Raw genomic sequence first — 24,790 nt, forward strand, 5'->3', positions numbered from 1 at the left:
GCTAAATAAGTGATAAATCTAAAACAAAAATTCGTGTTTTATTTGAGAAAATACAACATTATAAAATTAAAATATTGTTTAAATGTTACTTATGATACATAACCTCAAACTTGACATTGATGTATGCAACACACAATACAGCGACACTCATAAAAGACACTTTTTAGCTTTATACACCATAATCGGTGCGTATTAAGAGTTTTCTTTGGTTTCATGTGGCCCCCAGATGCCGCGCACTCACATGTCTCTTCAAATGGAACCTCCTTTTAGCTTTATATGGACACACTTCGCACTGAAACCACTTGATGTCCCGTTCATCCAAATGCAGCGAATTTACATGTCTGTGCAAAGACGACATATTTTTAGTTCTGAACGGGCACTCCTGACACTCGTACCACTTGACGTCTTTTTCGTCCAAATGATGGGTGGCCTTGTGACGTTCTAAATGCCCCGAGTGTTTGCTTCTGTACGGGCATTTTGTGCACTGGTGCCACTTAATGTCTTGTTCATCTGCATGGAGGGCAATAATGTGTTGTTTTAAGTTTGAGCTTCTTTTACCTTTGTATGGACACTTTTCACATTTGTACCACTTTATGTCTTCTTCGTTCAAGTGGCGAGCGATCACGTGATGTTTCAAGTTGCCTTTCATCTTAGTTTGGAATGGACATTCCTCACATTTGTACCATTTGATGTCTTCTGCGTTTAAATGGCGAACGACTATGTGGCTTTTTAAGTTGCCTTTGAGTTTAGTTTGAAATGGACATTTTTCACATTTGTGCCATTTAATGGAGCTTTGGACACTCACAATGGATTTTTCTTTACTTTCAAATGGAGCTTTTTGGCACTTGGTATTTATTATCTGATTTTTTTTCTTTACCACGCATGTCATAGTATGGTGCAACCACTTTAGAGCAAAATAGGTTTCGAATTGACATTTCTTACAAATATAAGTCTTAATTGTGTATTTCTCCCTTATTTTGTCTCGCTTAACCGAATCATGGTCTTGGATGTGTTGTTTAAACAGTATTGAAATTTCGGTTTGGAAAAAACAGTCCTTACAAGAATAAATTTCAATGTTGTCGATTTCACAGTTAAGATGTTGCACAGGTACTTGGTTTCGTTTAACGTAGTGCATCATAACGTAGGCCTGAAATAATTCATACTATTGAGTACAATGCGAAAATAAAACTGGGGCTTTCTCACCTAATACATGTAACAATAATCAAAAAATTGTCCTCTGCAACATAACCTCACAATTTGTGTGAAAATTGTTCATAAATCGGTGGTTGAGTTAAAAAAAAGTTCATTTATGGATACTCGCTTTCTTTTTAAACAAATAAATTGGTAGAAAATGAGCAAATTCTAAATTGTCTTAAAATAAATAACCTCACTTTGGGATCAACAAGCGTATGCAACACACAATACACTAATACTAATTATCGTTCAGTTTTAAAAACTGAAGTTAGAAGAAATCTTCATAGAAAAACAAAGTCTCTAGTTCAATACTGCTTTATTAATTTATTTATTAAATGCAGCACTTCACATTTGGGAACACATCGATTACAGTGTAAAAACTAAAAAGTCTCTTTTATTTATACGTCACTTTTCATGCGACACCTCGCGCCCAGTTGACGAACTATTAAAACAGGTAATATGTGTGGAAGTTGTACGCGAGTGGATATTAATTTTTGCTTGTTTTTCTGAGTTTGTACAATATATTAAAGAAGCAAAGACAACAAAATGGTTATATTGAGTAAAAATGAGTGTGTGTAACATAAATTGTTGCGTTTTTGGTTGCCACAGCAGAAAAAGTAAAAATCGAGAGTTGTCTTTTCACAGGTTTCCGACCAAGGAGCAATCGTTTGTGTTCATTACAAATGAGTAAGTAATGGTACATTTAACATAGGTTATTGATAATAATGTCAATTAATCATTTGGTGGCTTAACGTCTTTATATTTTTAGGTTAGGAATGAGAGAAAAAGTGGATAAACTTGAAGCATGGATAATGAAACTAAATATGGGAAAGCGATCAACGAAGTATGCAACAGTGTGTTCTCTCCATTTTACTAAAGATGATTTTATATTACCAGGTACACATTTATCTCGGTAGTTGTGGTGTATAATAATGTTGGAATGTGTGAAAGGTGTCCCAACTAAGAGACCGTGCTTGAAGCGTACTGCTGTGCCAAGTCAAAACTTACATTTTTTTCATGATATCATTACTGGGACAATGGATAGAAGTGAAAGTGGGCCACCAGAAATTGAGAATAGTGACAACAAATTGAAGTAAGTAATGTTGATTTTTTTTTGTAGATATATTTGCAAATACTTTGATTAGATAATTTAATGAAAATAATATCCTTTATAAAAAATACATTTTTCCTTAAGTTTATGATTTTTCTTTTCTTTTCTTGTTAATAAAAACAGAAGGAAGTATGATCCATTGGCACTGGATAATGAACAAGAGCTGCCTGAAATAGCATTGAAAAAATGGAAAAATGCTGAAAAATGTAAAAGATATAGAGAACGAAAGAAAGCAGAAGCACCACTGTTTTCGGCATTGAAGTATGAACAAGAAGAGCCATCAAAAATTACGTTGAAGAAAAAGAAAAATGCTGAAAAATGTAAAAGATATAGAGAACGGAAGAAAGCAGAGGCACTACAGTTTTCGGGATTGAATAATGAACAAGAAAACGATGATATGATTAATGATGCTCCAATTCGTCAACTTCATCAACTACAGTCCACATTCACACAACAATATAAGTCATCTTTTGTACAAGTACAGCCATCTGCAGCGTCAATTAGATACATTAAATTACACCAAGAAAACACCGCAAATTTTAAGAAAGATATTATTAGCGGTGGTGAATTGTACGGAGAACATATTAATAATTTTCAAGATATAATTGCAAGTCGATTCTTAAATTTCAGACCAATTGATGTTCATCTAATTGCCTTGCCACAATTTGTTCGACCAATATCTCATTTACGAAAACACATCCAAATAATAAGTGGTGTTTCTGGACAACCTCATCAAATAACCCACTGGATTTGCACGTATTATGATGGAAATGTTATTAATATATATGATAGTTTAAATAGGGAGAGTTTGTATCCAGAAATGGAATTTTTTTTTAATCGATTATTTCCGCACAAACCACAGTACAAATTTCATGGAGTTAGGCAGCAACCCAATAATACAGACTGCGGAGTCTACGCTATTGCGTTTGCTACATCGTTACTCAATAACCGGGACCCATCAAAAGAAAACTACCATCATCTAAAAATGCGGTCCCATTTACTCGACATTTATAGCACGACTGAGCTGCTACCATTTCCAAATGAACCATATGCAGATGCACAGAAAATATTGCAAACTCGCCAACCTTTACAGGTATACATAAACATTTTATTGACAAATTTTATTAATAAACATTCATTTAATCATTTTACCAATTTCTGAAATACTTGTTGGAGTTTTAACTCCTTTCTTTTCGTCATCATTTTGTCAAAAAATACAAATGCAACATATTTTTGGTTTTTATTTAAGAGTTAAAATTCCATACGTGCGCCCCTGGGTTGACGCACTCTTTTTTCTACCAAATTTTGTCTTAAATTGCACACAAATTAGTTAATGAATAAATTTCTAGGAGGAAAATACCCATTTACTCCTAGCAGATTGGATTTCGTACTACAGAAAAAAACCCACAATGTCGCTCGATTTGGATAAGTTTATGGTAAAACTGCGAGCTTCCTTTAAAAATACTCGTCACTGTAAAATCTGCCCCTTCTCTACAACGTCGCTTTGCCTCATGGTAAGCCACCTGAAAGGCCACCCATCTCTCCAACAGTTCAACTGTGAAACCAACAACATTGAATTGTACTCCTGTTTGAAGTGCCCTTTCCAAACGGATTTAGCAATTGCGCTAAAACAACACTTTCAAGCCCGCCATACCATCAGAAAAGAACACCCAGAAGATGAGAAATACGTCATCAAAAGCTACATTTGTAAAGAGTGTCAATTTGAAACCCATTTTGTGATGAAATGGTTGAAGCATACCATGAGTTGTCACACAATAAAGAAAAAACGCGCGAAAAGTGTGGACGAAAAGGACGTGAAATGGTACGAGTGTAGGGAGTGCCCGTTTAAAACCAAAATCGCGTCGTCGTTGAACGGACATGTGTATTCCCAGCATTTCGATGGACGGGATATTAAGTGGTTTCAGTGCGAAATGTGCCCCACTTGAGAAAACACTTCAATAAGTGGCAATTAAATTTAAGTAAGGAGAACTTGGCACGAATGTAAAGCTCAGAATTTTTATAATAGAATGAAGTCATGTCTACAAAAGGAGTGTTTTATTGGTGTATTGTGGGTTGCATACATTGACAAGTTTTGAGGTTATGTTTCCCGAATTGGTTTTAATATGGTTTTTTCATGAAGTTGTCGAGTTTGTAAGGCAAAGTTTGATTCGAAAAGACTGACAGAGGGTTAATTAATTAATCTGAATTGAAGAAGCCAAATTAGTGCGGAACTTTGAGTCAATTTTTGAGGTTATGTTTTTAACTGATTAAATTTTTTTGTTACGAATCAAGTTTTCCACAATCACAATAGTCAGCTCATAAGTGAACGTGTTTAAAAAATTTAGTAAAGAATTATAGAGATTGTGTATATATATGCAACCAACAATAAGAAGACAAACATTTCCATTACGTTGGCACAGATGGCGCCACAATCACGATTTTTGTTTCCACGGAACCAGTTAGTCGCGAGGACATCTACCGGCCAAAAACGTACTAAAATAACGTAACCTATTCCTGTCAAACACAAAACAACAACCCCATTTCTGGGCAAATTTTCCTCTGAAGCGTCGTTTGTGTCCACCTTGCCCTTTAACGTTTCGTGTTTTTTAGTTTAGCGCCATGCTTTAGCCCAATTTGGTGCAATGAAGTCCATGAGGTGCTGCATTCCGAACTGTTCTCTGCTCTCCAACCAGACAAACCTGAAGCATGTAGCCTTCTACGGAATCAAGCCAATGTGGCACAAACTCATAATCGAGTACATTACCAAACCCGGAAACAAGCAGACATGGAAACTGCGTTCGAACGTGATTTGTGGAAAACACTATCGGTTGTGTGGCATCAAGGACATGACTGCAAGCACTGTATTTTTTTTCCCGAGGTTGAGAATATCAGTTAGCCATTATTCGCGTAAACGTAAGAGTGGAAATTAGAGCGAGGCGGTTTTTCAGAGTTTGGTTTTAGCTTTGAATTTCAAGTCGCTGTATAGCAGCGAAGACATAATTGTGGATCACGAGGAAATTTTTCCGCCGGTGATGGAAGTGAACATGATTGACTTGAGCAAGCAGAAGAAGTTGATGGCGCCGAAGAGGCCGACGAAGCATGTGGATCACAACTATGCGGTGAATTTGGAATACATACAATTTTTGAAGGATGAGTATGAAATGTGTATCGAGGAACGGGAGACGGATAGCAAGAAAACACTAAAAATAATCGAAAACTGTAGAGCCGAGGTTTGTGTATAAACTATAAAAACAAAAATGTGGATGTTGTTTTTTTTGTAGATCCAGCGCCTCAAGGTTATCAATCACGATCTGCTGAAGACGAACATGAGTCAAGAAACGTTGGCCTACCCTTTGCGACTTATCCCCGACAATGAACAACTCCTCAAGTTTTACACCGGTTTTTCCAAACGAGACGACTTTCAAAAATTCGTGGAAATGTTGGAGCCGGAGTACTTTAAAGTTCGAAAACGGGAAGCCGGAGAAGTGCGCAAACAACACCTCGGGATGGTGCCTCAACTAGTTCTAGTTTTAAGTAGACTACGATTAGGTTTAATGCACAACGACTTAGCGTATCGCTTCAATATATCCCTCACCACGGTTCTCAAAATCTGGATGTTCTGGATCAAACTCCTCACCGACGTCCTAGTCACCAACTGCGAGTTCAACTACGACAAAAACACCCACAAAGTCATTGTGGAGTGCTACGAAACCTTTTTCGAAACTTCCAAAGACAATAAAACTAAAGCGGAAAAAACGTACGGTCGGGCGAGGGCTCTGATCGAACTAAACTCGAACGGGCTCGTCATCAAAGCGTCGGATTTGTTTGCGTCGTACGTCACCAACGAGCAAATCATCAAGAGTTGGAGCGAAACCAAAGTGGACAAACCGAACAACGGAAACTCGACGAAACAAGAACCAGTGGGAAAACCGAGCCACTTCAGTGATTTACAAACGCACGTGCAAAAAATACTGGGGTTTGTTAAAGGGTTTAAAATTTTGAAGGGTACTTTCCCCAATTCTGTCACCAGCGTTAAGCAGCTGAACGTTTTCTGGAAAATATGCTGCTTTTTGGTGAATTACACGTGTCCGGAGCTGATGGACTCCACGAAAAGGGTGAAATAGGGTTGGTTTTGAAGTTGAGTTTGTAGTTATAGTTGGCTAAAATAAAAAGTCCCTAATGTTGTTTCATAGGTGTGTTGTTGGACTTTGTAGTACAAATTGGAATTTTTGGGGCGTGTATTGTGGGTTGCATAGACACAGCAACCAATGGTGTATTGTGGGTTGCATATGTTCAAATAACCAAAAGTGAGGTTATGTGGTTATCAAAATAACACATTTTCTAACAATGTTTGGGCATTAAAAGACACAAAGACTTAATTAATGCATTTGGGTGTAACAAAATCGTCGACTCGTGGATAGATTTTCGCTTGCGAGCTGCCAACAAAGTTTGAGGTTATGTCGAGGGTAAACATTTTTTAGCAACGAAGTCCCGTAATAGTGGGTGAGAAAGCCCTCAAATTATACTCACATTGTACTAACCAGTGGTTTGATTTAGCCAAGATGTCAAATCTTGAACCTTTCAACTGTGAAACTGGGCAAATTGAATTTTATTCCTGCAAGGACTGTTTTTTCCAAACAAAAATGTCAGTTCTGTTCAAACAACACTTCCAAGAGCACCACTCCATTAAAACAGAGCACCACGAAAAATTCACCATGAGAAACTACGTTTGTGAAAAATGTGTCTTTGAAACCCACTTTGCCGTAACATGGCTCCAACACTCTTTAGCTTGTCTGACGAAACAAGAAAAACGAACCGTGAAAAACAAAGACATTGAAGAGACAAATTTAACCCAGCTTCGGTACCAGTGCCAACAATGTCCGTACAAAACCAAAGAAAGTTTCAGCTTAAAAAGACACACAATTGCCCGACACCTGGATGAAAGCGCCATTAAATGGTACAAATGCAACCAGTGCCCCTACAAAGCTAAAGAAAATTCCAAACTGAAAAGACACATAAATTCGCGCCATCTAGACGAGCACGCCATTAAATGGTGCAAATGTGAAAAGTGCCCGTTTAAAGCTAAGTTAAACTCGACTTTAAAAAACCACGTGATCGCTCACCACTTAAACGAGCGAGATATTAAATGGTACGAGTGTGATGAGTGCCCGTTCAAAACCAAAAAAAGCTTTAATTTAAAGCAACACATCTACGGCGTCCATTCCAACGACCAAGACATTAAGTGGTTCGAATGCGACAAGTGTTCATACAAAGCTAAACAAAAAGGGCAGCTGAATCGTCACGTGATTTCGCACCATTTGGACGAAAAAGACATCAAATGGTACGAATGTGCGAAGTGTCCCTTCATTACAAAACACACGTCGTCGCTAAATGCACACACAAATTCGCAGCATTTGGATGAACGCGATATTAACTGGTTTCAGTGTGATAAGTGTCCATATAAAGCTAAAACGAGGTCGCATTTGAAGCGGCACGTCAACACGCAGCATTTGAACGAACAGGATATTAAATGGTTCCTGTGTGAAAAGTGCCCGTATAAAGCTAAGGAGAAGTCGCGACTGAATAAACACAAGGACGCGCGACATTTCACCGCGAAGGACATAAAGTGGTACGAATGTAACAAGTGCCCGTTTAAAAGCAAACAGAACTCGAATTTGAAGCAACATGTCAAGTTTCACCATTTGGACGAAGAGGAGATGAAGTGGTTTCAGTGTGACAGGTGTGCGTACAAGACTAAGAGAAAGTCGCATTTGAAGAGGCATTTAAATGCGCGACATTCGACAGAAACGCTGAAGATAATTTGTCAATAAAAATAAATAAATAAAATTGTTGGAAATTTTATTGTCGTAATGTGTGTTGCATACTCAACGGATTATCATAGGTGCATTGTGTGTTGCATATGCCTGTCATTCAAAAAGTGAGGTTATGTGTGTCAACTATTGTTGCATTTGCAACATTTTCTATTCGTTTTTACACTTAAAACGACAAAAACTGGCGAATTTTAGTTAACAGAAGCGTCGATTCGTGCACCGTTTTGTTTTCCAGGTTTACAAAAATTTTGAGGTTATGTTTGTGAAGATTTTTTTTTAATCGTGTTGGGTGAGAAAGCCACAATATGCTTCGTACTGTATAATTGCATTTGTTTCAAGGAATCCACGATGTCCGCTCTGGAATATTCCTCAAAAATTGCAATGAGCTTTAAAAATGTCCATCGATGTAGTGTTTGTCCGTTCTTCACAACGTCGTTCTACCTCATGATGAACCACGTCAGACGCCACCAGTTACCCATGAAACAATTCAACTGTGAAACTAGCAGCATCGAAATTTACTCCTGCAAGGACTGTTTTTTTCAAACTGAATTCTCCCTATTGTTCAAACAGCACTTTCAAGAACACCATTTCGTTAAAAAAGAGCACCAAGAAGATAACAAATACACAATTCAAAACTACGTTTGTAAAAACTGTGGCTTTGAAACCCATTTTGCTATTAAATATCTTCAACATTCTTCGAAATGCCGGACAAAGAATGAAGAACAGACTATTAAAAACAAAGACAGTGGTAATCAAAATTTAACCCATTTGCGCTATCAGTGCCAAAAATGCCCGTACCAAACCAAAGACAGTTCAAACTTTAAAAGACACATAATCGCTCGACATTTAGACGAAAGCGCCATTAAATGGTACCAATGTGAAAAGTGCCCCTACAAAGCTAAAGAAAAATTCACATTAAAAAGACACTTCTATACGCGCCACCCAGACCCCTCTAAAAAAGACACCGAAGACAAAAATTCCAAACCGCTGCGTTATCAATGCCAACAATGTCCTTATCAAGCTAAAGAAAACTACACTCTAACCCGACACATGAAAACTCACCGAAATGACCCCGATTCGAAGTGGCGCAAATGTGAAAAGTGCCCATTTAAAGCTAAACTGCGGTCGCTTTTGAAAAGCCACATGCTCGCTCATCACTCCAACGACGATATTAAATGGCACGAGTGTCACAGTTGTTCGTTCAAAACTAGAACAAGCTCTAGCTTAAAGCAACACATTTACGCCCTCCATTCGAGCGAGCAGGATATTAAATGGTTCGAGTGTGACAAGTGTCCGTATAAAGCTAAAGCCAAAAGACAGTTAAACCGTCACGTAATTTCGCACCATTTGGACGAAAAAGACATTAAATGGTGTCGGTGCTCAAAGTGTTCGTTTGTAACTAAACACAGAGCGTTGCTAAATGAGCACATAAATTCGCAACATTTGGACGAACAGGATATAATCTGGTTTCAGTGTGAAAAGTGTCCGTATAAAGCTAAGTGGAGGTCGCCATTGAGGCGGCACATGAACACCCAGCATTTAACCGGACAGGATGTTAAATGGTATGGGTGCAAAGAGTGTTCGTATAAGTGTAAGGATAAGTCCAATTTGAAGAAACACATTGATGTGCAGCATTCAGGGCAGGTGGATGTCAAGTGGCTTCAGTGTGACAAGTGTTCGTACAAAGCTAAAAGGAAGTGCGATTTGAATAGACACATAAACGTGCACCATTTGAACGAAACGAACGTAACATAAATACACCCAGTATTCGAAATCGGGACGAATAAAAATAAAGCAAATTGTAGTTGGTTTTAGAGTTAAGTGTATTGTGTGTTGCATACACTACTACAAAATTTGAGGTTATGTACTTTATCGTCAATAAAGAATTTATAACCATTTATTAAATTTTCAAGTGTTTAATTGGACTCGCGAGGTACAAATACACAAGAAGTGTGACCCAATAGTGTAAAAAAAGCAATCTATTAAAAAAAAATTGATCCTAATATTGTTGTCGATTACAACTGGGGCCACAATTTTTAACCATTTTACCTTAGTGTAAGGTGAGACAATGCCTATTTATTAGTCAAATAAAACTAACTCTCAGTCATTAATTTAGACGGACCAATGCAACCTTTCAACTGTGAAAACTCCGACATTGAGGTTTTCTCCTGTAAAGATTGTAACTTCCAAACGGAACTCACCCTTCTCCTCAAAAAACACTTCGGAGAGCGCCACAGCCTGAAAAACTTTGCAAACGAGTTCGCCGTGAAACTCTACGTGTGCCAAAACTGCAACTTTGAAACTCACTTCGCTATAAAATGGCTTCAACATACTATAAAATGCTCAAAAAGCGAAATTTTCACGTGGTACAGTTGCGACCAGTGCGACTTTCAAACTAAATACGTCTCAAAGTTAAAACAACACACTTTAGTCCATGTGGACGAACACACAACAAATTTGTATCGGTGCAGAAAATGCGACTACAAAACTAAAAAAAAATCCGATTTAAAGCGACACGCGAATTGTAGACACCTGGACGAGAATGTGTGGCACGACTGCGACGAGTGCGACTTCAAATCCAAGCACAAAGAGTCGTTAAAAATGCACAAAATAAGAAAACACACGAAAGGCAACGAGGTGTGTTGGTACTACTGCACAAAGTGTGTGTACAAAAGCAACGATAAATCAACGTTAAAAAGACACACGAGTTTGCTTCATGTGGACGACGGAGTGATCCAGTGGCATAAGTGCGAAAAATGTACCTACAAATCTAAGATTCGCTACGATTTAACCCGACACGTGAAAATTAAGCACTTGGATGAAGACAGTATCAAGTGGTACCGATGTAAAGAGTGCCCTTTTAAAACCAAGACGGGTTCAGGCTTGAAAAACCACACGATTGCGTTTCACGCGGAAGGAGACGACGTTAAATGGTACGCTTGTGACAAATGTCCATACAAAGCTAAACAAAAATCGACTTTAAAGTCACACATAAACGTGCACCATTTGAGCGAAAAGGACGTCAGATGGTACAGGTGTGAGAAGTGTACATACAAAGCTAAAGCCCATAGTAGCTTAAGGCAACACGTGAAGTTGCACCATTTGGGTAAAGAGGAGATCAAGTGGTACGAATGCGGAAAGTGCCCATACAAAGCCCGAAGAAACGATTATTTGAAAAGTCACATGAATGCGCAACATTTGGACGACAAAGATGTTAAGTGGTACGGGTGTGACAAGTGCCCGTATAAAGCTAAAACCACCAGTAATTTAAACCAGCACACGAAACTCCATTTGGATGTGAAAGATATTAAGTGGTATGAATGTAAAAAGTGCCCTTATAAAGCCCGACGGAACGATAATTTGAAACGGCATGTGAATGCGCAACATGAAAAAGTTCGGTTTGAGTGCCGAAATTGCCCCTATAAGGCTAAAAGTGAGCGACTTTTGCGGAGACACTTGAAAAAGCTGCATTTATAAATACGTGTATTGTGTGTTGCATATGTTGTGTATTTTGAGGTTATGTCATCCGACGTGTATTTTGTAAATAAACATGTTTTACGACGTATATTAGGTAAGAAAAGGGTTAGTTTTATTCGAATGGAATTAATTAATACTTTCGGTAGCCTGAAATGTCGTTTCTGGAATACTCCGACAAGTTCGCCCCCATGAAAATGCCCCCTCGTTGCAACCTCTGTCCCTTCTCCACGACGTCGTCTTTCCTGATGGTGAACCACGTAAGGCGCCACCAAGCCCCCTTGCAACATTTCAACTGCGAAAACATTGAAATTTTCCACTGCAAGGACTGCACTTTCGGAACAAAATTAACCCTTTTATTCAAACAACACCTTCGAGAGCACCGCCACATCCAAGAATCCGACACCGTTCGGAACTATTTTTGTGACAAATGCAAGTTTGAGACACATTTTGCTTTGAAGTGGCTTCACCACACAATTCAATGTTCAAAAAATTCGACAAATCGGTGGTACGAGTGCGACCAGTGCAGCCAAAAGTTAAAACGAAAATACTCTTTGAGGATGCACAAAATCTCGAAACATTTGAACGACGACGAACGAATTTGGTACCACTGTGCACAGTGTTCGTATAAAGCTAAACACCAGTGTTATTTAAAGCGACATGAAATGAATCGGCATTTGGATGAACAAAGTATAAAGTGGTTTGAGTGCGACAAGTGTGACTATAAAGCTAAGGAAAAGTATGTTTTGAAGAGTCACGTTAAAGTGCTTCATTTGAGCGACAAGGACATCAAGTGGTATGAATGCGAAAAGTGCCAATTTAAAGCTAAACGTAAGCCGGGGTTAAAAGCGCACATAAAATTTAAGCATTTAGATAAAGAAAGTGTTAAATGGTACGAATGTGTTAAATGCTCTTATAAAAGTAAGCGAAATGTGGATTTGACCAGACACGTGAAAACGCAACATTCGCATATAAAGAATATTGTGTGGTTCGAATGCGACAGGTGCCCGTTTAAAGCTAAATCTAGTTCGAATTTGAAAATACACGTGAATGCCTTACATCTGGAAGGACTAGATGTCAAATGGTACGAGTGTGAAAAGTGTCCATATAAAACCAAAACAAACAGTTGTTTGCTTCGACATGTAAAATTTCGACATTCAAATAAATAGGGTAGTAAAAAGTGCGAAAATCAAGTGTTTAAATTCGTTTCCACTGCATTTTTCGAATTATTTCTTTTGTCAACGAAATCGGGTATTGTGTGTTGCATACATCGTCACATAACAGCTATGCAACCCTTAATACAGCCAACGTTTCCATTTTTAGAGGTTATGTTTTTCGAAACAGTTATAAGACATTTCTACCAATTTTAGATGAATGTAAGCAAAAATAGTGCTTTATTTGGTCTCACAAAACGATAACTGAGGGATTTACGCAAACAAAATACATTGTGGATAACACAAAACGCAAATTTTGAGGTTATGTAAAAAATGAAAATTTGCCTAATGTTATCTGGTATGAAGATCCAACAATTCTGTTCAGCCTTAACAAACCCGTAATGACTGCAGGCACACCGAGATGTCAATTCTGGAATACTCAAACCACCTCTCTTCGTTGCCCCATTTTAACTGCGAAGACGCATCCCTGGAAAACTATTTCTGCAAACACTGCAACTTCCAAACAGACTTAGCCGTTCTTTTCAAACAACACAGCAACCAAAAAAATCCAACCAAAAAGTACACTTGTGGAAAATGCTCTTTCGAAACCCACTTCTCGCTGACGTGGCTTCAACACACCACACAATGTTCGAAAAATGTCTTGAAAACCAACCAAGACGAAATAATTTGGCATCAGTGTGACTCGTGTTCATACCGAGGCAAAGAAAAGCGTCACTTGGGAAATCACACAATCGTCCACCATTTCAACGACCAAGACATCAAGTGGTACGAATGCGAGCAGTGCACCTACAGAACTAAGCACCGAGAGCGGCTCAAAACCCACATAATCACGCACCACTTGGACGACCACGATATTAAATGGCACGAGTGCCAGAAATGTCCATACAAAGCTAAACTAAAATCGACTTTGAAAGTCCACGTAATCGCGCATCACCTAGACGAGGAAAACATTAAATGGTACGAATGCCAAAAGTGCCAATTCCGAACCAAGACCAGTTCGAATTTAAAGCAGCACGTCAATGCGCGCCACGAGCAGGATGGTAAATGGTATGAATGTGACAAATGCCCGTATAAAGCTAAATACAAACACTATTTGAAAAGTCACGTGATTACGCACCATTTGGACGAGCGTGAGATTAAGTGGTACGAATGCGACAAGTGCCCGTTTAAAGCTAAGCATAGCTGCGGTTTGAAGAGTCACGTGAGCGCGCACCATTTCCACGGGAAAGTCGTCAAGTGGCATGAATGTAAGCAGTGTCCGTACAAAACTAAGTACAAAAGTCATTTGAAAATGCACGAGAATACGCAGCATGTGGACGATGAGGTGCTTAAATGGTACGAGTGTGGACAGTGTCCGTATAAAGCTAAACAGAATTCGCATTTGAAAAGACACGTAAATACGCACCATTTGGACGAACTGGAAGTCAAGTGGTACGAATGCCAGCAGTGCTCGTACAGATCCAAGCAAAAAGGCAATTTAAAGCAACACGTGAATTCGCTGCATTCGAATGGGCAGAATGTCGAATGGTATGAGTGCAAAGAGTGTCCATACAGAGCTAAATATCGCTGTAATTTAAAAAGACATGTGGTAGCGCGGCATCTGGACAAACAAGAAAGCAACTAGAACTCACTTTTCCATTTTTTATCCAATTTTAAGACGTAATGAGGGTAATAATTAAAATAAAAATAAAAAGTGAGGTTATGTTTGATATTGACACTTGTGATAATAAAGTTTATTTTGTTATTTAATTCGGGTATTTATTTGTTTTAAACACACCGTTCACGAATCTTTAAAATAAATAAATTTAATTCACACACTTAATTAATTTCGTTGAAATTAAAAGTTCGAAAACATAACCTCAAAATTGACCCAAACATATGCAACACACAATACACATTAAATAAAACAACACTTTAATGAGTTTAATTTAATTTATTCAAATGCCGTGCTTTTACGTGGCTCCTCAAATTAGCGCGCTGTTTAGCTTTGTACGGACACTCTTTGCATTCATACCATTTAATGTCTTTTTCGTCCAAATGGCGCGCATTTACGTGCTGTTTCAAGTTGGACTTGGCTTTGGTTTTAAACGAACACTTCTCGCATTTGTACCATCTGATATTTTCCTCGTCCAAGTGGCGCGCAATCGCGTGATCCCGCAAAGTCGTCTTCAATTTAGCTTTGTATGGACACTTCTGGCATTCGTACCATTTAATATCTTGTTCGTCCAAATGGTGCGTGATTATGTGACTTTTCAAGCAACGTTTCTGTTTAGCTTTGTATGAACAAGTGTCACACTCGTACCATTTAACATCCTGCCCGTCCAAATGGCGCGAATTTATGTGCTGCTTTAAATTGGAGCTTCTTTTAGTTTTGTATGGACATTTCTGGCATTCGTGCCATTTGATGTTTTGCTTGGTTAGATGGCGCGTCATCACGTGAGATCTTAAAGTCGAATTAAATTTAGCTTTATATGGACACAGCATGCATCTGAACAGTTCCATATTTTGATCGTCAAAATGGTGCGAGTTTATGTGTCTTTTTAAATAGCGTTTTTCTTTAGCTTTGTATGGGCAGTTTTCACATTCGTACCAAATTATTTCATGGATTGAGTGTTTTGAGGCTTTGTGCCTCCTCAAACCGGTTTCGTATCGGTATTGGTTCTTGCACTGGTCACACTTATACCACGTCTTTTTGTTTTTCAAACAATTTTGGCTGTGTTTCAACCACACAAGTGAGAAGTGCGTTTTAAACCCACACTTTTCACAAATATATTTTTGGATGGTGGTGTAGTCTTCATTTGATGGGTTTTTATGTCTTTTTGCGTGTTTTTTGAACAAAATTGTCAATTCGGTGCTGAAGTTGCAGTCTTTGCAGAAGTAAATTTCAATAGAGGTGGTCATACAATTAAAATGGTTCACGTTGAGAAAAAATGATGTGGGGGACGAGTATTCCAGAATCGACATCCTGGTTTGGCTAAATTACGCTTTTGTTAGAACATTGGAGCATTTGGTTTGGCTTACCTAACCTCAAAATTATATTTGGATCAATACATTTGGTTTCGATTCAGCGATTAAGAGTAGTGGTAACTCAAATGGGTGAATTAAGTCGTGCGAAAGTGCTGTGACAAGAATTGTGCCACAATCTCTTAAATTTTATCAAAAATTTTAAAATCTTGTTTGAAAAAACATAACCTCAAAGTTGTGCATATGCAACACACAATACAATTATTTGTTTTCTTGTTTATCTGAATGGCGTGCTTTTACGTGAGTCTGCAAATTAGTCCGTTGCTTAGCTCTATAGGGACACTCTTTGCATTCATACCACTTCACATCCTTCTCATTTAAATGTCGCGCATTTACGTGCTGTTTCAAATTCGATTTAGTTTTAGTTTTAAAAGGACACTTTTCACACCCGTACCACTTAATATTTTCCTCGTCCAGATGTCGCGCCACCACGTGGTCCTTCAAAGTCGTCTTCAATTTAGCTTTGTACGGACACTTCTGGCACTCGTACCATTTAATATCCCCCACGTCCAAATGGTGCGTAATCACGTGACTCTTCAAACCATGCTACTGTTTAGCTTTATACGGACACTTGTCACACTCGTACCATTTAATATCCATCCCAAGCAAATGGCGCGAATTCACGTGTTGCTTTAAATTCGAGCTTCTTTTGGTTTTGAACGGGCACTTGTCGCATTCGTGCCATTTAATGTTGCTTTCGTCCAAATGGCGGGCAGTGACATGATCTTTCAAAGTCGCTTTAAGTTTAGCTTTGTACGGGCATTTCTGGCATTGGTGCCATTTAATATCGCGCTCGGCCAAATGGTGGGCGATTATGTGAGTTTTTAAGCGGTCTCGGTGCTTGGTTTTGTAGGGGCACTGGTGACATTGGTGCCACTTGATGTTTTGATCGATGGAGTGGCGGACAAGTGTGTGGTTTTTTAAGTAGCGCTTTTCTTTGCCTCGGTACGAGCATTTTTCACACTGGTACCACACTATTTCGGGTTTTTGGGTATTTTTTCGATTTTTGGGGCATGCTGTAGTGTGTTGGAACCACGTTAGAGAGAAGTGGGTTTCAAAGGGGCACTTTCCACAAATATATTTTTGGATGGGGTGTAGATTTTCTTGGTGGTTGTTTTTATGGTCATCAATGTGTTGTTTGAGGAGAAGGGTTAATTGTGTTTGGAAGTTGCAGTCTTTGCAGCGGTAAGTTTCCACGGGTGCGCTTTCACAGTTGAAATGTCGCAACGAAGAAAAGTGGCTTCGAACTTCATTTTTGGGTGATTTTAGATTGTCAGGAAGTGTCTCTGACGGCTCCAGAATTGACATCGCGGGTTGTCTACAGTCATTTATAATTTTTTTTACAACTAACAATATTGTTTGTGGAAATTTTCGTACCTGTTTTTTCGAAACATAACCTCAAACTTCAATTCAAAATCGCGGATATTTTAGAAGAAACGTAGTTGAAGACCGTTCGTGAGACCACCGGGGTGACATTTTTGTTTATATTGTCTAAAATTTAAAAAGAAATTGCAGTTTTAGATAGATGTTGACAACATAACCTCAAAAACTGCGTGCAACATAGGCAACACACAATTCATATAAACACATCAAAAATATTTCCTCCATTTTATTAGCTAAGAAAACGAAACTGGATAATTTCAGAGTGATTTTGTCCCTTTTCTATTACAGCAACTATAATTAAACACCGTAAGTAAGAAAAACACACACAATTTGTTTTAGGTGTCCAACAAACGTAATAAATATGTTTAGGTTAAGAAGTGAGCGAAACCCACCTGTGGCACAATTATTCATCAAAACAATAAGCAAAGAAACACTTCAAGTTACCTAAAAACCACTGAGATGTCCATACTAGAATATTCTCATAAACTAGTTGCTAACCTCTCTCGTACAAAAAACATCCACGTCAGACGCCACTCATCTTTACAAAAATTCAACTGTGAAACCAGCAACATTGAAATTTATTCTTGTACGGACTGTTCCTTCCAAACCAAACTAACACTTGTGTTTAAACAACACCTCCAAGACCACAGCAAGCAAGGAAATAAAAACAACTACACCATAAAAAACTATATTTGTGAACAGTGTTCCTTTGAAACGAATTTTTCAATAAGGTGGCTTCGACATGCCACAACATGTTTGACAAATCAACAAGACAATAATATTTGGCATGAGTGTCAACAATGCCCATACAAAGCTAAAAAGAAGTCAACGTTGAAACGACACACAATAGCGCGGCATTTAGACGAGAATGACATTAAATGGTACCAATGCAACCAGTGCCCATACAAAGCTAAAGAAAATTCAAAGCTAACGAGACACATAAACGCGCTTCATCTAGACGAACACTATATAAAATGGTGCAGATGTGAAAAGTGTCCATTTAAAACTAAAGTGAGGTTGCATTTGAAAAACCACATAATTGCTCGACACTTAAATGAACAAGAGATTAAATGGTTTGAATGCAACCAGTGTCCATACAAAGCTAAACAAAAAGTGCACTTGAAATGTCACACCAACATTCACCATTCTGACACACACACTATAAAGTGGTACGAATGTAAACAGTGTCCATATAAAGCTAAACAAAAGTTTGCTTTACATAAGCACGTCAACGCGCGACATTTAAAAGAACAGGAGATTACGTGGTTTCCGTGCGACAAATGCCCATATAAAGCTAAGGAGAAAGAGAGCTTGAAAAAGCACATAAGCAACTTGCATCTAGGGGAGCAAGATATTAAATGGTACAAGTGCAACAAGTGCCCATATAAAGCTAAAAACAGTTCTAGGTTGAAAGAGCACACGAATGCTAAGCATTTAGACGAACGGAGTACCATGTGGTACGAGTGCGACAAATGCCCATATAAAGCTAAAAGAAGTGGCCATTTAAAGCTGCACATAATTTCGCAGCATTTGGACGAAAAGGACATTAAGTGGTTTCAGTGCGAGCACTGCCAGTACAAAGCTAAAACGAACGGGAATTTAAAATTGCACATAAACTCTCATCACTTGGAAGGCGAAGATATTGTTTGGTATGAGTGTGCAAAGTGTCCTTTTAAAACTAAGTATAAAGTAGCTTTAAACAGACACGTCAGTGCTAGACATTGTGTAGTGTAAAGTTTTAATAATAAAATCGTATTCAGAGGGTTTATTGGGGGTTAATTACATTTTCAGTGGTTTGGGGCGAATTTTTCCAGTGAAGATGCTGCGAGTCTTCTGCTGGGAGTTGGACGCACAGTACATTTCTTTCCATTCGGTTTCGAGACGCACCCAAATTCCACCTGAAATAATACATTATAGTGTATTGTGTGTTGCATACGTTAGTATTAGAAAAGTGAGGTTATGTGAGAAAATTGAACGATTAGTATCAAATTTCATGCAAAAAATACGTAAGCACATATAAATCGCCCAGAAACGGATTAATTGATGATTTTAGGTACACTGAAACGTCGCGTCACGCATTATATCGATCTGAATTGAACACAATTTTGAGGTTATGTTGCCCAGAAAAATGTTATAATCAAGATGTTAATTTTGGAATATTTTGTAAAGTCACAGCCTTTTGACTGTGAGAATAGCAACATTGAAGTTTACCACTGCAAAGACTGCGATTTTAAAACACAATTAACTCTTGTATTCAAACAACACGTGAAAGAACATTGTGTTGAAAATGAATGCACCCCACGACCGTATATTTGTACAAAGTGTGGTCTTAAAACCTACTTCTCCCTCACGTGGCTACAACATAGTGCATCATGTTTGAATAATAAAAAGAAAAAAAGTCTCACACCGTCGATTAAAACGGTTTGGTACCGCTGTGAAAAATGCCCATACAAAGCTAAAACTAAATCTCACTTAAAAAATCACACGATTGCTCGACATTTGAGCGAGGACGATATTAAATGGTTCGAGTGTGAAAAATGTCCGTACAAAGCTAAACAGAAGTCTCACTTGAAGAGCCACATGATCGCGCAACATTTAGACGACCGAGACATCAAATGGTTCCAATGTGAAGTGTGCCCGTACAAAACTAAAGAAAACTCGAAATTAAAAAGACACGTGAACGTGCACCATTTAAACGAAGACGATATTAAGTGGTACGAATGCGCCGAGTGTCCATATAAAGCTAAAGATACGTCGTCGTTAAGCAAACACACGAACTCGCGGCATTCCAACGACGAGGACATTAAATGGTTTCAATGTGACAAGTGTCCCTATAGAGCTAAAGAAAACTCGAAATTGAAAAGACACACGAGCGTGCACCATTTGGACGAAAAGGATATTCAGTGGTATGAATGCAAAAAGTGTTCTTTTAAAAGCAAGTATAAGCCGTCTTTGAAGACCCACATCAATGGACATCACGTGGACGAAGAGTGTGTTAAGTGGTTTCAGTGTGAACAGTGCGAGTACAAAACTAAAATCAATTCGGTGTTGAAGAGGCACGTGAATGCGCGACATTTGGGTGAGGGGGAGACTAAATGGTATGAGTGTGAAAAGTGCCCCCACAAGTCCAAGTACAAGTCGAATTTGACGAAGCACGTCAACAAACACTTGAAAAAATAATTGAGTTGTTAAATTAGAGAGTGTAGAATAAATTGAAGGTTTTTGTTTTTGAAAATGTGTCTGAAAACGTACCTAATGGAGTGGCGCTGCGCAAAAAGCCCTTCGGATTTTTGGAAATCCCTTCCGATATGGTTGCGGTTCGCCGATTTAACATTGTGGTGATTTCTTTAATGGCGTTTTCTTCGTAGGCCCTTTGTATGTCTTGGTTACTTCTCGCCGAGAGGTTATGTTGCCAGAGGCGCCCTTCACGCTTCGCCCTTTTTCGCTTGATCACCTAGACGACACAAAAATTAAAAATTGTAGTTTTAAAAATGTTGGGGAATTTTGTTTGTGGTTGGTACGACAAATGTCAAACGATAAATTATTATTAACAATGTGTGAAGCTGGAGACCATCTCACGGCGCTCGAAATACGGGAAATTGTCCAAATTTCGTTATTTTGGGTTTTATTTTATTTGTTATTTGACAGTGACATTTGTAGTAACTACCAACCTTGAAAACAAATTACACCAGTTCAATTACGAATTTGAAACTTTTATTTAGGAAGTTTTACGTGTTACCTTCTGAAGCGGGGGCGGCGGGTTGCTCTCAGCGCTGCCCCTCGTCGAGCTCGACGACGACGATCCGCTCGAGGTCGTCCCCGAGCTCTCATCGCTGCATTCGTCGCTCGACTCTTCCGCCGCCGGCGCCGCCTCCGCCTCCTGTATCAGCCGCCTGTTGGCGAACCCCGTCAGCAGCCCCAGCTTGGGTCTCGGCGGCACTATCTGGAACCCCTCCCACCAGAAGTTCTCCTTACACACCAGCTTCTTGGAGTCCCCGGCCGAGGGGTCCCTCGCCACCAACCTCGTCAGGCGCTCCGGGAACATCAGCTGCGGCGGCTCCTCCTCTATCAATTGCCTGTAGTTCTCCAGGAGAGCCAGCACGGCGGAGTCCCGCACGTCCTTCGCCGACACCGTGTGCTCCCGGAACTGACACCCGGAGTAGTCCTGGAGCAGCTGGAAGCGGTAGGCCCGCTCGCCGCAGCAGGGATACCTGCCTACGGGGAGCGGTGCCTTCTGGGCGTCCAGCGTGAAGTACTGCGGCGGATCTGGGTGGTGGCGGCACCAGCCGATCTGGTGGGCGGGGAAGAAGCGCTTGCACGTGGTGCAATACAGAAAATGAGCGTCGCCCCACAGCCTCCAGTACACCTTGCGCCAGGTTTTTAACGCTTTGTGAAGTTTGAGGATGTAGTCGTTGATGTTCCACGAGGGGTCGCGCACGTGGTGGCTGAGGATGGACCCGTCGCACTGCAGCTGCATGCACGAGGGGGCGCACGGGATCTGGGGGGCCACAGCGGGGCTCACGAGCTGCTGGCATTTGCCACATCTAATTATAAAACGCGTAATTAGGCAACCCTTAATACACGATTGGTGTACATCTCGATACCTGTAGACTCTGGCCACGGAGCTCCAGTGGCCCCTAACGCTCTCCGGCCACGGTTCCGCCAGCGACTGGATCAACTTCGTATAGATCCTGCTCTGGATCTTGTCCTTCCTGTCCTTGATCATCTCCACCTCCGTGTTGGTGTACATGGCGGCGAGGCGCGTCAGGATGGAGTCGTTCAAGCAGGAGAGGTTGGTGGCGGTGCGGAGGATCTCGTTCATGTGCTGGTGGCAGAAGAGGAGGCAGTCGTGCTGCAGAGGCTCCATCTGGAGGAAGGCGGCGGACACGAGGATGGGCACGACGCACTGGGCGTCCAGCTGGGGCCAGTCTTCCTCCAGGAGCGAATCCTTTTTCACCCATTTCATGAGCCACTCGAAGATGCCGATGTCGCAGTGCACGGAGATGTCCATGTCTTCCAGACGCTGCCCGGTGGTGACCTCCGCGAAGTAGCCCATTTTCTCCACGAGGAGCTTCTGGTTGCAGACAAAGTCCTTTTTCATGTTTTTGACCTCGTCGCACACGTGGATCTCCACCTCGGAGCTTGAATTTTTGAAAATTTTTACATTTTTTGAATGTGGTAGTTGGTTACTAAAACCTTACGGCCGCAAAATACCTAAATAGAAAAGTTCAAATTTTGTTTTGTATTCCTACGCCGTTTGAACTTCTGCACAGTGGACCAACTATTGAAGTGTTCCGACTTATACCAATACTTCGTTCTTCTGTGTTTGAAGTCTTTAATTTTTCTCGCATTTGTAGTATTATATTTTGGTTAAATTTAATTAAAACTGATGAACTACTTTTTTAAGCGGAGACTCTCAATCATTGACATGGCGGCGAGTTTAAATATTATCAAATTGATTACAATTTTCCCCCACAATACTCACTCTGTTTTCGTAAGCGAAGTCTTTAAAGTCTCTGAACTCTTCTTCTTTACCACCGAAGTGGCAGAAACAACCGCTTGACTTAGTTTTTCTGCACATTTTCAAAATTATTACTAAAAAAGCAATCCCACTTTTTTACCTGATGGAACTTTACCCACGCTGCTCCTTCTAGAAACAGGATGAGACGAACTCGGGACCAAATAGGGTAAAACTGAGTCAAGGAGCCCTTCGGACAGCACCTCGTTCAACTTACTTTTGATGGAATCCCCTTCACTTCCAACTTCGCTCTTTTTTTTCACTAAATCTGCGAAACTCGGATTTAAAGTTTGTTCCTGTTTTTGTTAGTGATACCTTTTTTGTCCTCTGCTTTCAATTTAGGCTCTGTTTCTGTTTCTTTTGGTTTGACAAGATCGTTCTCTTTTAATTTCAACCAGTCGACAGCTTGTGTCATTCCGTTGTTCAAAAGCATGGTTTCAAGACTATCTTGCAGCTAAATTGGCCAAAATAAACGAAAATCGATTTTTCAAACCTCGATTTACCTGATACGCAGTCCGAAGAAAATCCAAGAACTCTTTAATGGTAATTTCGGAGCAATTCGACGACTGCTTTGACGTCACGGTCACAACAGACCCCTTTTCTCCTTCTGTGCCTTTTTCCATTATTAATTTCCCTTTAATTAATTAACTAATGGATTTCAAAGAACTCAACACGGATTCAAAATATTGACCAAACAAACACTACCAACCGAAAAAAAATCCCCAAATACGAACCCACATTTTATTGAAAAAACTTTACAAATAAATCAATAAAACATGGAACACTATCTAGAACTGCATCCTGTGAGGATACTGCGAAGACCTCAACCCGAACATCGCAGACAAATACGCCAAAAGAACCTTCCGATCGGGGTGCTTCTTAATAGCTTCTAAAACCTGCTTATCCACTTCTTTCTGATCAGTTTTCCTCTGATCGCTCACTTTGTACGCCTCCTTCTTCGCCTGGAAGATATCCCCCTCTTCCTTCTTGGCGCGCTTCTCCCTCTGCCTCCTGAAATACTCGTCGTTCACATTCTTCGGCAACTTCACCCCAGACACGTCAATCTTAGTCTGAGTCGCGATCACGTATCTCTGACTAATCCGTCTCAACGGGCACGAATTGATGCGCATGGGTCCGGTCACCAAAAGCAGCCCCGAACGCAGCTGCTTCAAGAAAACGACGCGCTTGCCTTTGTGTGACCCGGCCAAAAGAATGCACACGGTTCCGGGGGCCAGAGTGGACCGCAAGTAACGCTTGTGTTGCTTGAAGGTTTTTTTAGCGGGGCGTTTGCGAATCCTGAAACGTGCAAGCATAAGACCGGTTTTATGGGGGCCAAAGCGACTTACTTGTCTTCAGTGGGGTAATAGTTCCTGCGCTTGATCAAAGACACTCGGCGCTCCTTTCCGTTCTTTTCGCCGCCGATTTCCTTGATGGCGAAGGTGGGTTTGGCGGGCTTCTTCGTAGCTTTGACTTTCTTGCCCATGAATTTGTAGAGGGCCTTCCGGTGGTACATGGAAGTCCGCGAGAATCTCATCACGCCGTTACCGAGGTCATAGTTGCGTGCGCGCCCCCGTTTTTGCTTGGTTTCGGTCCTAGAGGCGTCTTTGGCCGCTTTCGGCTTCTTTTCTTCCTTGGCGGTCGGAGCCATCTGCAATCACAACACTTGTAACAAGAGAAGATGGGTTGTATGGGGTTGGAGGAGGTTTTAGGGTCAGAATAGTAGCGTCGACACGGACTTTCGGAGGTGTCCTAAGTGCTAAGATCATCATGCAGTGGGGTTTTAGCCCCAATCGTGAGATTCGTGAGACATGTTAACATAACCTAGTTCGAGATTTGCTTACAAAATTCACTAAAATATCACTCGAAACGCATCAAGGGGAAACTGTGGGGTTTAGTTAATGGTGTAATTTCGATTTGAATGTTATTTAACACACGATGATTTCCGATTTTTGCAATATCGCGACCACCAACACTCACCTTGTCAGATGTCAACAATGAGAAAAGACCGGCAGATGGCGCTTCCTCAATAACACCATAACACGTCAATTGACACTACCAACACAACGAAATAAAACGCACC

At 40.1% G+C, this 24,790-nt stretch overlaps 14 protein-coding genes across 20 annotated transcripts; 9 read left to right on the forward strand and 5 right to left on the reverse strand.

Moving 5' to 3' along the window:
- Positions 1–58: 58 nt before the first annotated feature.
- On the reverse strand, positions 59–7,026 carry LOC135140719 (zinc finger Y-chromosomal protein-like). 2 transcript variants are annotated; one of them, XM_064071381.1, is made up of 2 exons: positions 6,836–7,026; positions 59–1,147 (listed from the first exon to the last, which is right to left on the reverse strand). In XM_064071381.1, the coding sequence occupies exon 2, from the start codon at positions 1,136–1,138 to the stop codon at positions 212–214; it is 927 nt and encodes a 308-aa protein (XP_063927451.1). In that variant the 5' UTR covers positions 1,139–1,147; positions 6,836–7,026; the 3' UTR covers positions 59–211. The 2 variants fall into 2 exon arrangements, with proteins under 2 accessions (XP_063927451.1, XP_063927449.1); XM_064071379.1 differs by lacking the exon at positions 6,836–7,026 and adding an exon at positions 1,204–1,477.
- On the forward strand, positions 762–4,349 carry LOC135140714 (uncharacterized). 3 transcript variants are annotated; one of them, XM_064071371.1, is made up of 6 exons: positions 762–848; positions 1,840–1,881; positions 1,964–2,091; positions 2,146–2,287; positions 2,429–3,398; positions 3,655–4,349. In XM_064071371.1, exons 1-6 carry the CDS (start codon positions 829–831, stop codon positions 4,249–4,251), a joined length of 1,899 nt encoding a protein of 632 aa, XP_063927441.1. In that variant the 5' UTR covers positions 762–828; the 3' UTR covers positions 4,252–4,349. The 3 variants fall into 3 exon arrangements, with proteins under 3 accessions (XP_063927441.1, XP_063927440.1, XP_063927443.1); XM_064071370.1 differs by lacking the exon at positions 762–848 and having other exon boundaries at positions 1,623–1,881; positions 3,655–4,348; XM_064071373.1 differs by lacking the exons at positions 762–848; positions 1,840–1,881 and having other exon boundaries at positions 1,964–2,038; positions 2,092–2,287; positions 3,655–4,346.
- On the forward strand, positions 4,749–6,495 carry LOC135140716 (uncharacterized). The gene is made up of 3 exons (XM_064071375.1): positions 4,749–5,218; positions 5,267–5,535; positions 5,587–6,495. The coding sequence occupies exons 1-3, from the start codon at positions 4,948–4,950 to the stop codon at positions 6,427–6,429; spliced, it is 1,383 nt and encodes a 460-aa protein (XP_063927445.1). The 5' UTR covers positions 4,749–4,947; the 3' UTR covers positions 6,430–6,495.
- LOC135140322 (zinc finger X-chromosomal protein-like) lies at positions 6,585–8,136 on the forward strand. The gene is made up of 2 exons (XM_064070814.1): positions 6,585–6,808; positions 6,863–8,136. Exon 2 carries the CDS (start codon positions 6,868–6,870, stop codon positions 8,134–8,136), a length of 1,269 nt encoding a protein of 422 aa, XP_063926884.1. The 5' UTR covers positions 6,585–6,808; positions 6,863–6,867.
- A 110-nt stretch (positions 8,137–8,246) lies between these two features.
- LOC135140715 (zinc finger autosomal protein-like) lies at positions 8,247–9,990 on the forward strand. The gene is made up of 2 exons (XM_064071374.1): positions 8,247–8,425; positions 8,476–9,990. The coding sequence occupies exon 2, from the start codon at positions 8,485–8,487 to the stop codon at positions 9,889–9,891; it is 1,407 nt and encodes a 468-aa protein (XP_063927444.1). The 5' UTR covers positions 8,247–8,425; positions 8,476–8,484; the 3' UTR covers positions 9,892–9,990.
- A 113-nt stretch (positions 9,991–10,103) lies between these two features.
- On the forward strand, positions 10,104–11,843 carry LOC135140717 (zinc finger Y-chromosomal protein-like). Of its 2 annotated transcripts, none has more exons than XM_064071377.1 (3): positions 10,104–10,191; positions 10,253–11,707; positions 11,760–11,843. In XM_064071377.1, the coding sequence occupies exon 2, from the start codon at positions 10,261–10,263 to the stop codon at positions 11,611–11,613; it is 1,353 nt and encodes a 450-aa protein (XP_063927447.1). In that variant the 5' UTR covers positions 10,104–10,191; positions 10,253–10,260; the 3' UTR covers positions 11,614–11,707; positions 11,760–11,843. The 2 variants fall into 2 exon arrangements, with proteins under 2 accessions (XP_063927447.1, XP_063927446.1); XM_064071376.1 differs by having other exon boundaries at positions 10,122–10,196.
- LOC135140323 (zinc finger protein 64-like) lies at positions 11,766–12,779 on the forward strand. The gene has a single exon (XM_064070815.1). It carries the CDS (start codon positions 11,766–11,768, stop codon positions 12,777–12,779), a length of 1,014 nt encoding a protein of 337 aa, XP_063926885.1.
- A 251-nt stretch (positions 12,780–13,030) lies between these two features.
- On the forward strand, positions 13,031–14,534 carry LOC135140718 (zinc finger Y-chromosomal protein-like). Its single transcript, XM_064071378.1, has 2 exons — positions 13,031–13,122; positions 13,176–14,534. Exon 2 carries the CDS (start codon positions 13,186–13,188, stop codon positions 14,407–14,409), a length of 1,224 nt encoding a protein of 407 aa, XP_063927448.1. The 5' UTR covers positions 13,031–13,122; positions 13,176–13,185; the 3' UTR covers positions 14,410–14,534.
- Positions 14,535–14,708: 174 nt separating this feature from the next.
- On the reverse strand, positions 14,709–16,769 carry LOC135140324 (zinc finger X-chromosomal protein-like). The gene is made up of 2 exons (XM_064070816.1): positions 15,812–16,769; positions 14,709–15,759 (listed from the first exon to the last, which is right to left on the reverse strand). The coding sequence occupies exon 2, from the start codon at positions 15,747–15,749 to the stop codon at positions 14,709–14,711; it is 1,041 nt and encodes a 346-aa protein (XP_063926886.1). The 5' UTR covers positions 15,750–15,759; positions 15,812–16,769.
- LOC135140326 (zinc finger Y-chromosomal protein-like) lies at positions 16,011–17,117 on the reverse strand. The gene is made up of 2 exons (XM_064070817.1): positions 16,434–17,117; positions 16,011–16,355 (listed from the first exon to the last, which is right to left on the reverse strand). Exons 1-2 carry the CDS (start codon positions 17,115–17,117, stop codon positions 16,011–16,013), a joined length of 1,029 nt encoding a protein of 342 aa, XP_063926887.1.
- An 83-nt stretch (positions 17,118–17,200) lies between these two features.
- On the forward strand, positions 17,201–18,957 carry LOC135140698 (zinc finger protein 711-like). Of its 3 annotated transcripts, none has more exons than XM_064071346.1 (3): positions 17,201–17,278; positions 17,325–17,502; positions 17,562–18,957. In XM_064071346.1, exon 3 carries the CDS (start codon positions 17,652–17,654, stop codon positions 18,924–18,926), a length of 1,275 nt encoding a protein of 424 aa, XP_063927416.1. In that variant the 5' UTR covers positions 17,201–17,278; positions 17,325–17,502; positions 17,562–17,651; the 3' UTR covers positions 18,927–18,957. The 3 variants fall into 3 exon arrangements, with proteins under 3 accessions (XP_063927416.1, XP_063927417.1, XP_063927418.1); XM_064071347.1 differs by having other exon boundaries at positions 17,211–17,278; positions 17,331–17,502; XM_064071348.1 differs by lacking the exon at positions 17,201–17,278 and having other exon boundaries at positions 17,344–17,498.
- On the reverse strand, positions 18,943–23,395 carry LOC135140697 (SANT and BTB domain regulator of class switch recombination). Its single transcript, XM_064071345.1, has 8 exons — positions 23,214–23,395; positions 23,026–23,164; positions 22,814–22,978; positions 22,678–22,765; positions 21,797–22,333; positions 20,932–21,736; positions 20,445–20,646; positions 18,943–19,090 (listed from the first exon to the last, which is right to left on the reverse strand). Exons 1-8 carry the CDS (start codon positions 23,331–23,333, stop codon positions 18,972–18,974), a joined length of 2,175 nt encoding a protein of 724 aa, XP_063927415.1. The 5' UTR covers positions 23,334–23,395; the 3' UTR covers positions 18,943–18,971.
- On the forward strand, positions 19,118–20,427 carry LOC135140699 (zinc finger Y-chromosomal protein-like). The gene is made up of 2 exons (XM_064071349.1): positions 19,118–19,198; positions 19,246–20,427. Exon 2 carries the CDS (start codon positions 19,335–19,337, stop codon positions 20,370–20,372), a length of 1,038 nt encoding a protein of 345 aa, XP_063927419.1. The 5' UTR covers positions 19,118–19,198; positions 19,246–19,334; the 3' UTR covers positions 20,373–20,427.
- A 42-nt stretch (positions 23,396–23,437) lies between the features above and the next one.
- Positions 23,438–24,775, reverse strand: LOC135140700 (large ribosomal subunit protein eL6). The gene is made up of 3 exons (XM_064071350.1): positions 24,688–24,775; positions 24,057–24,358; positions 23,438–24,006 (listed from the first exon to the last, which is right to left on the reverse strand). The coding sequence occupies exons 2-3, from the start codon at positions 24,356–24,358 to the stop codon at positions 23,499–23,501; spliced, it is 810 nt and encodes a 269-aa protein (XP_063927420.1). The 5' UTR covers positions 24,688–24,775; the 3' UTR covers positions 23,438–23,498.
- Positions 24,776–24,790: the final 15 nt, after the last annotated feature.

This window comes from Zophobas morio, unplaced genomic scaffold (assembly GCF_036711695.1).
Source record: "Zophobas morio isolate AGI-343-1 ecotype UQ-CSIRO unplaced genomic scaffold, CSIRO_AGI_Zmor_V1 ptg000040l, whole genome shotgun sequence".
In the NCBI taxonomy this organism is placed as follows: domain Eukaryota; kingdom Metazoa; phylum Arthropoda; class Insecta; order Coleoptera; family Tenebrionidae; genus Zophobas; species Zophobas morio.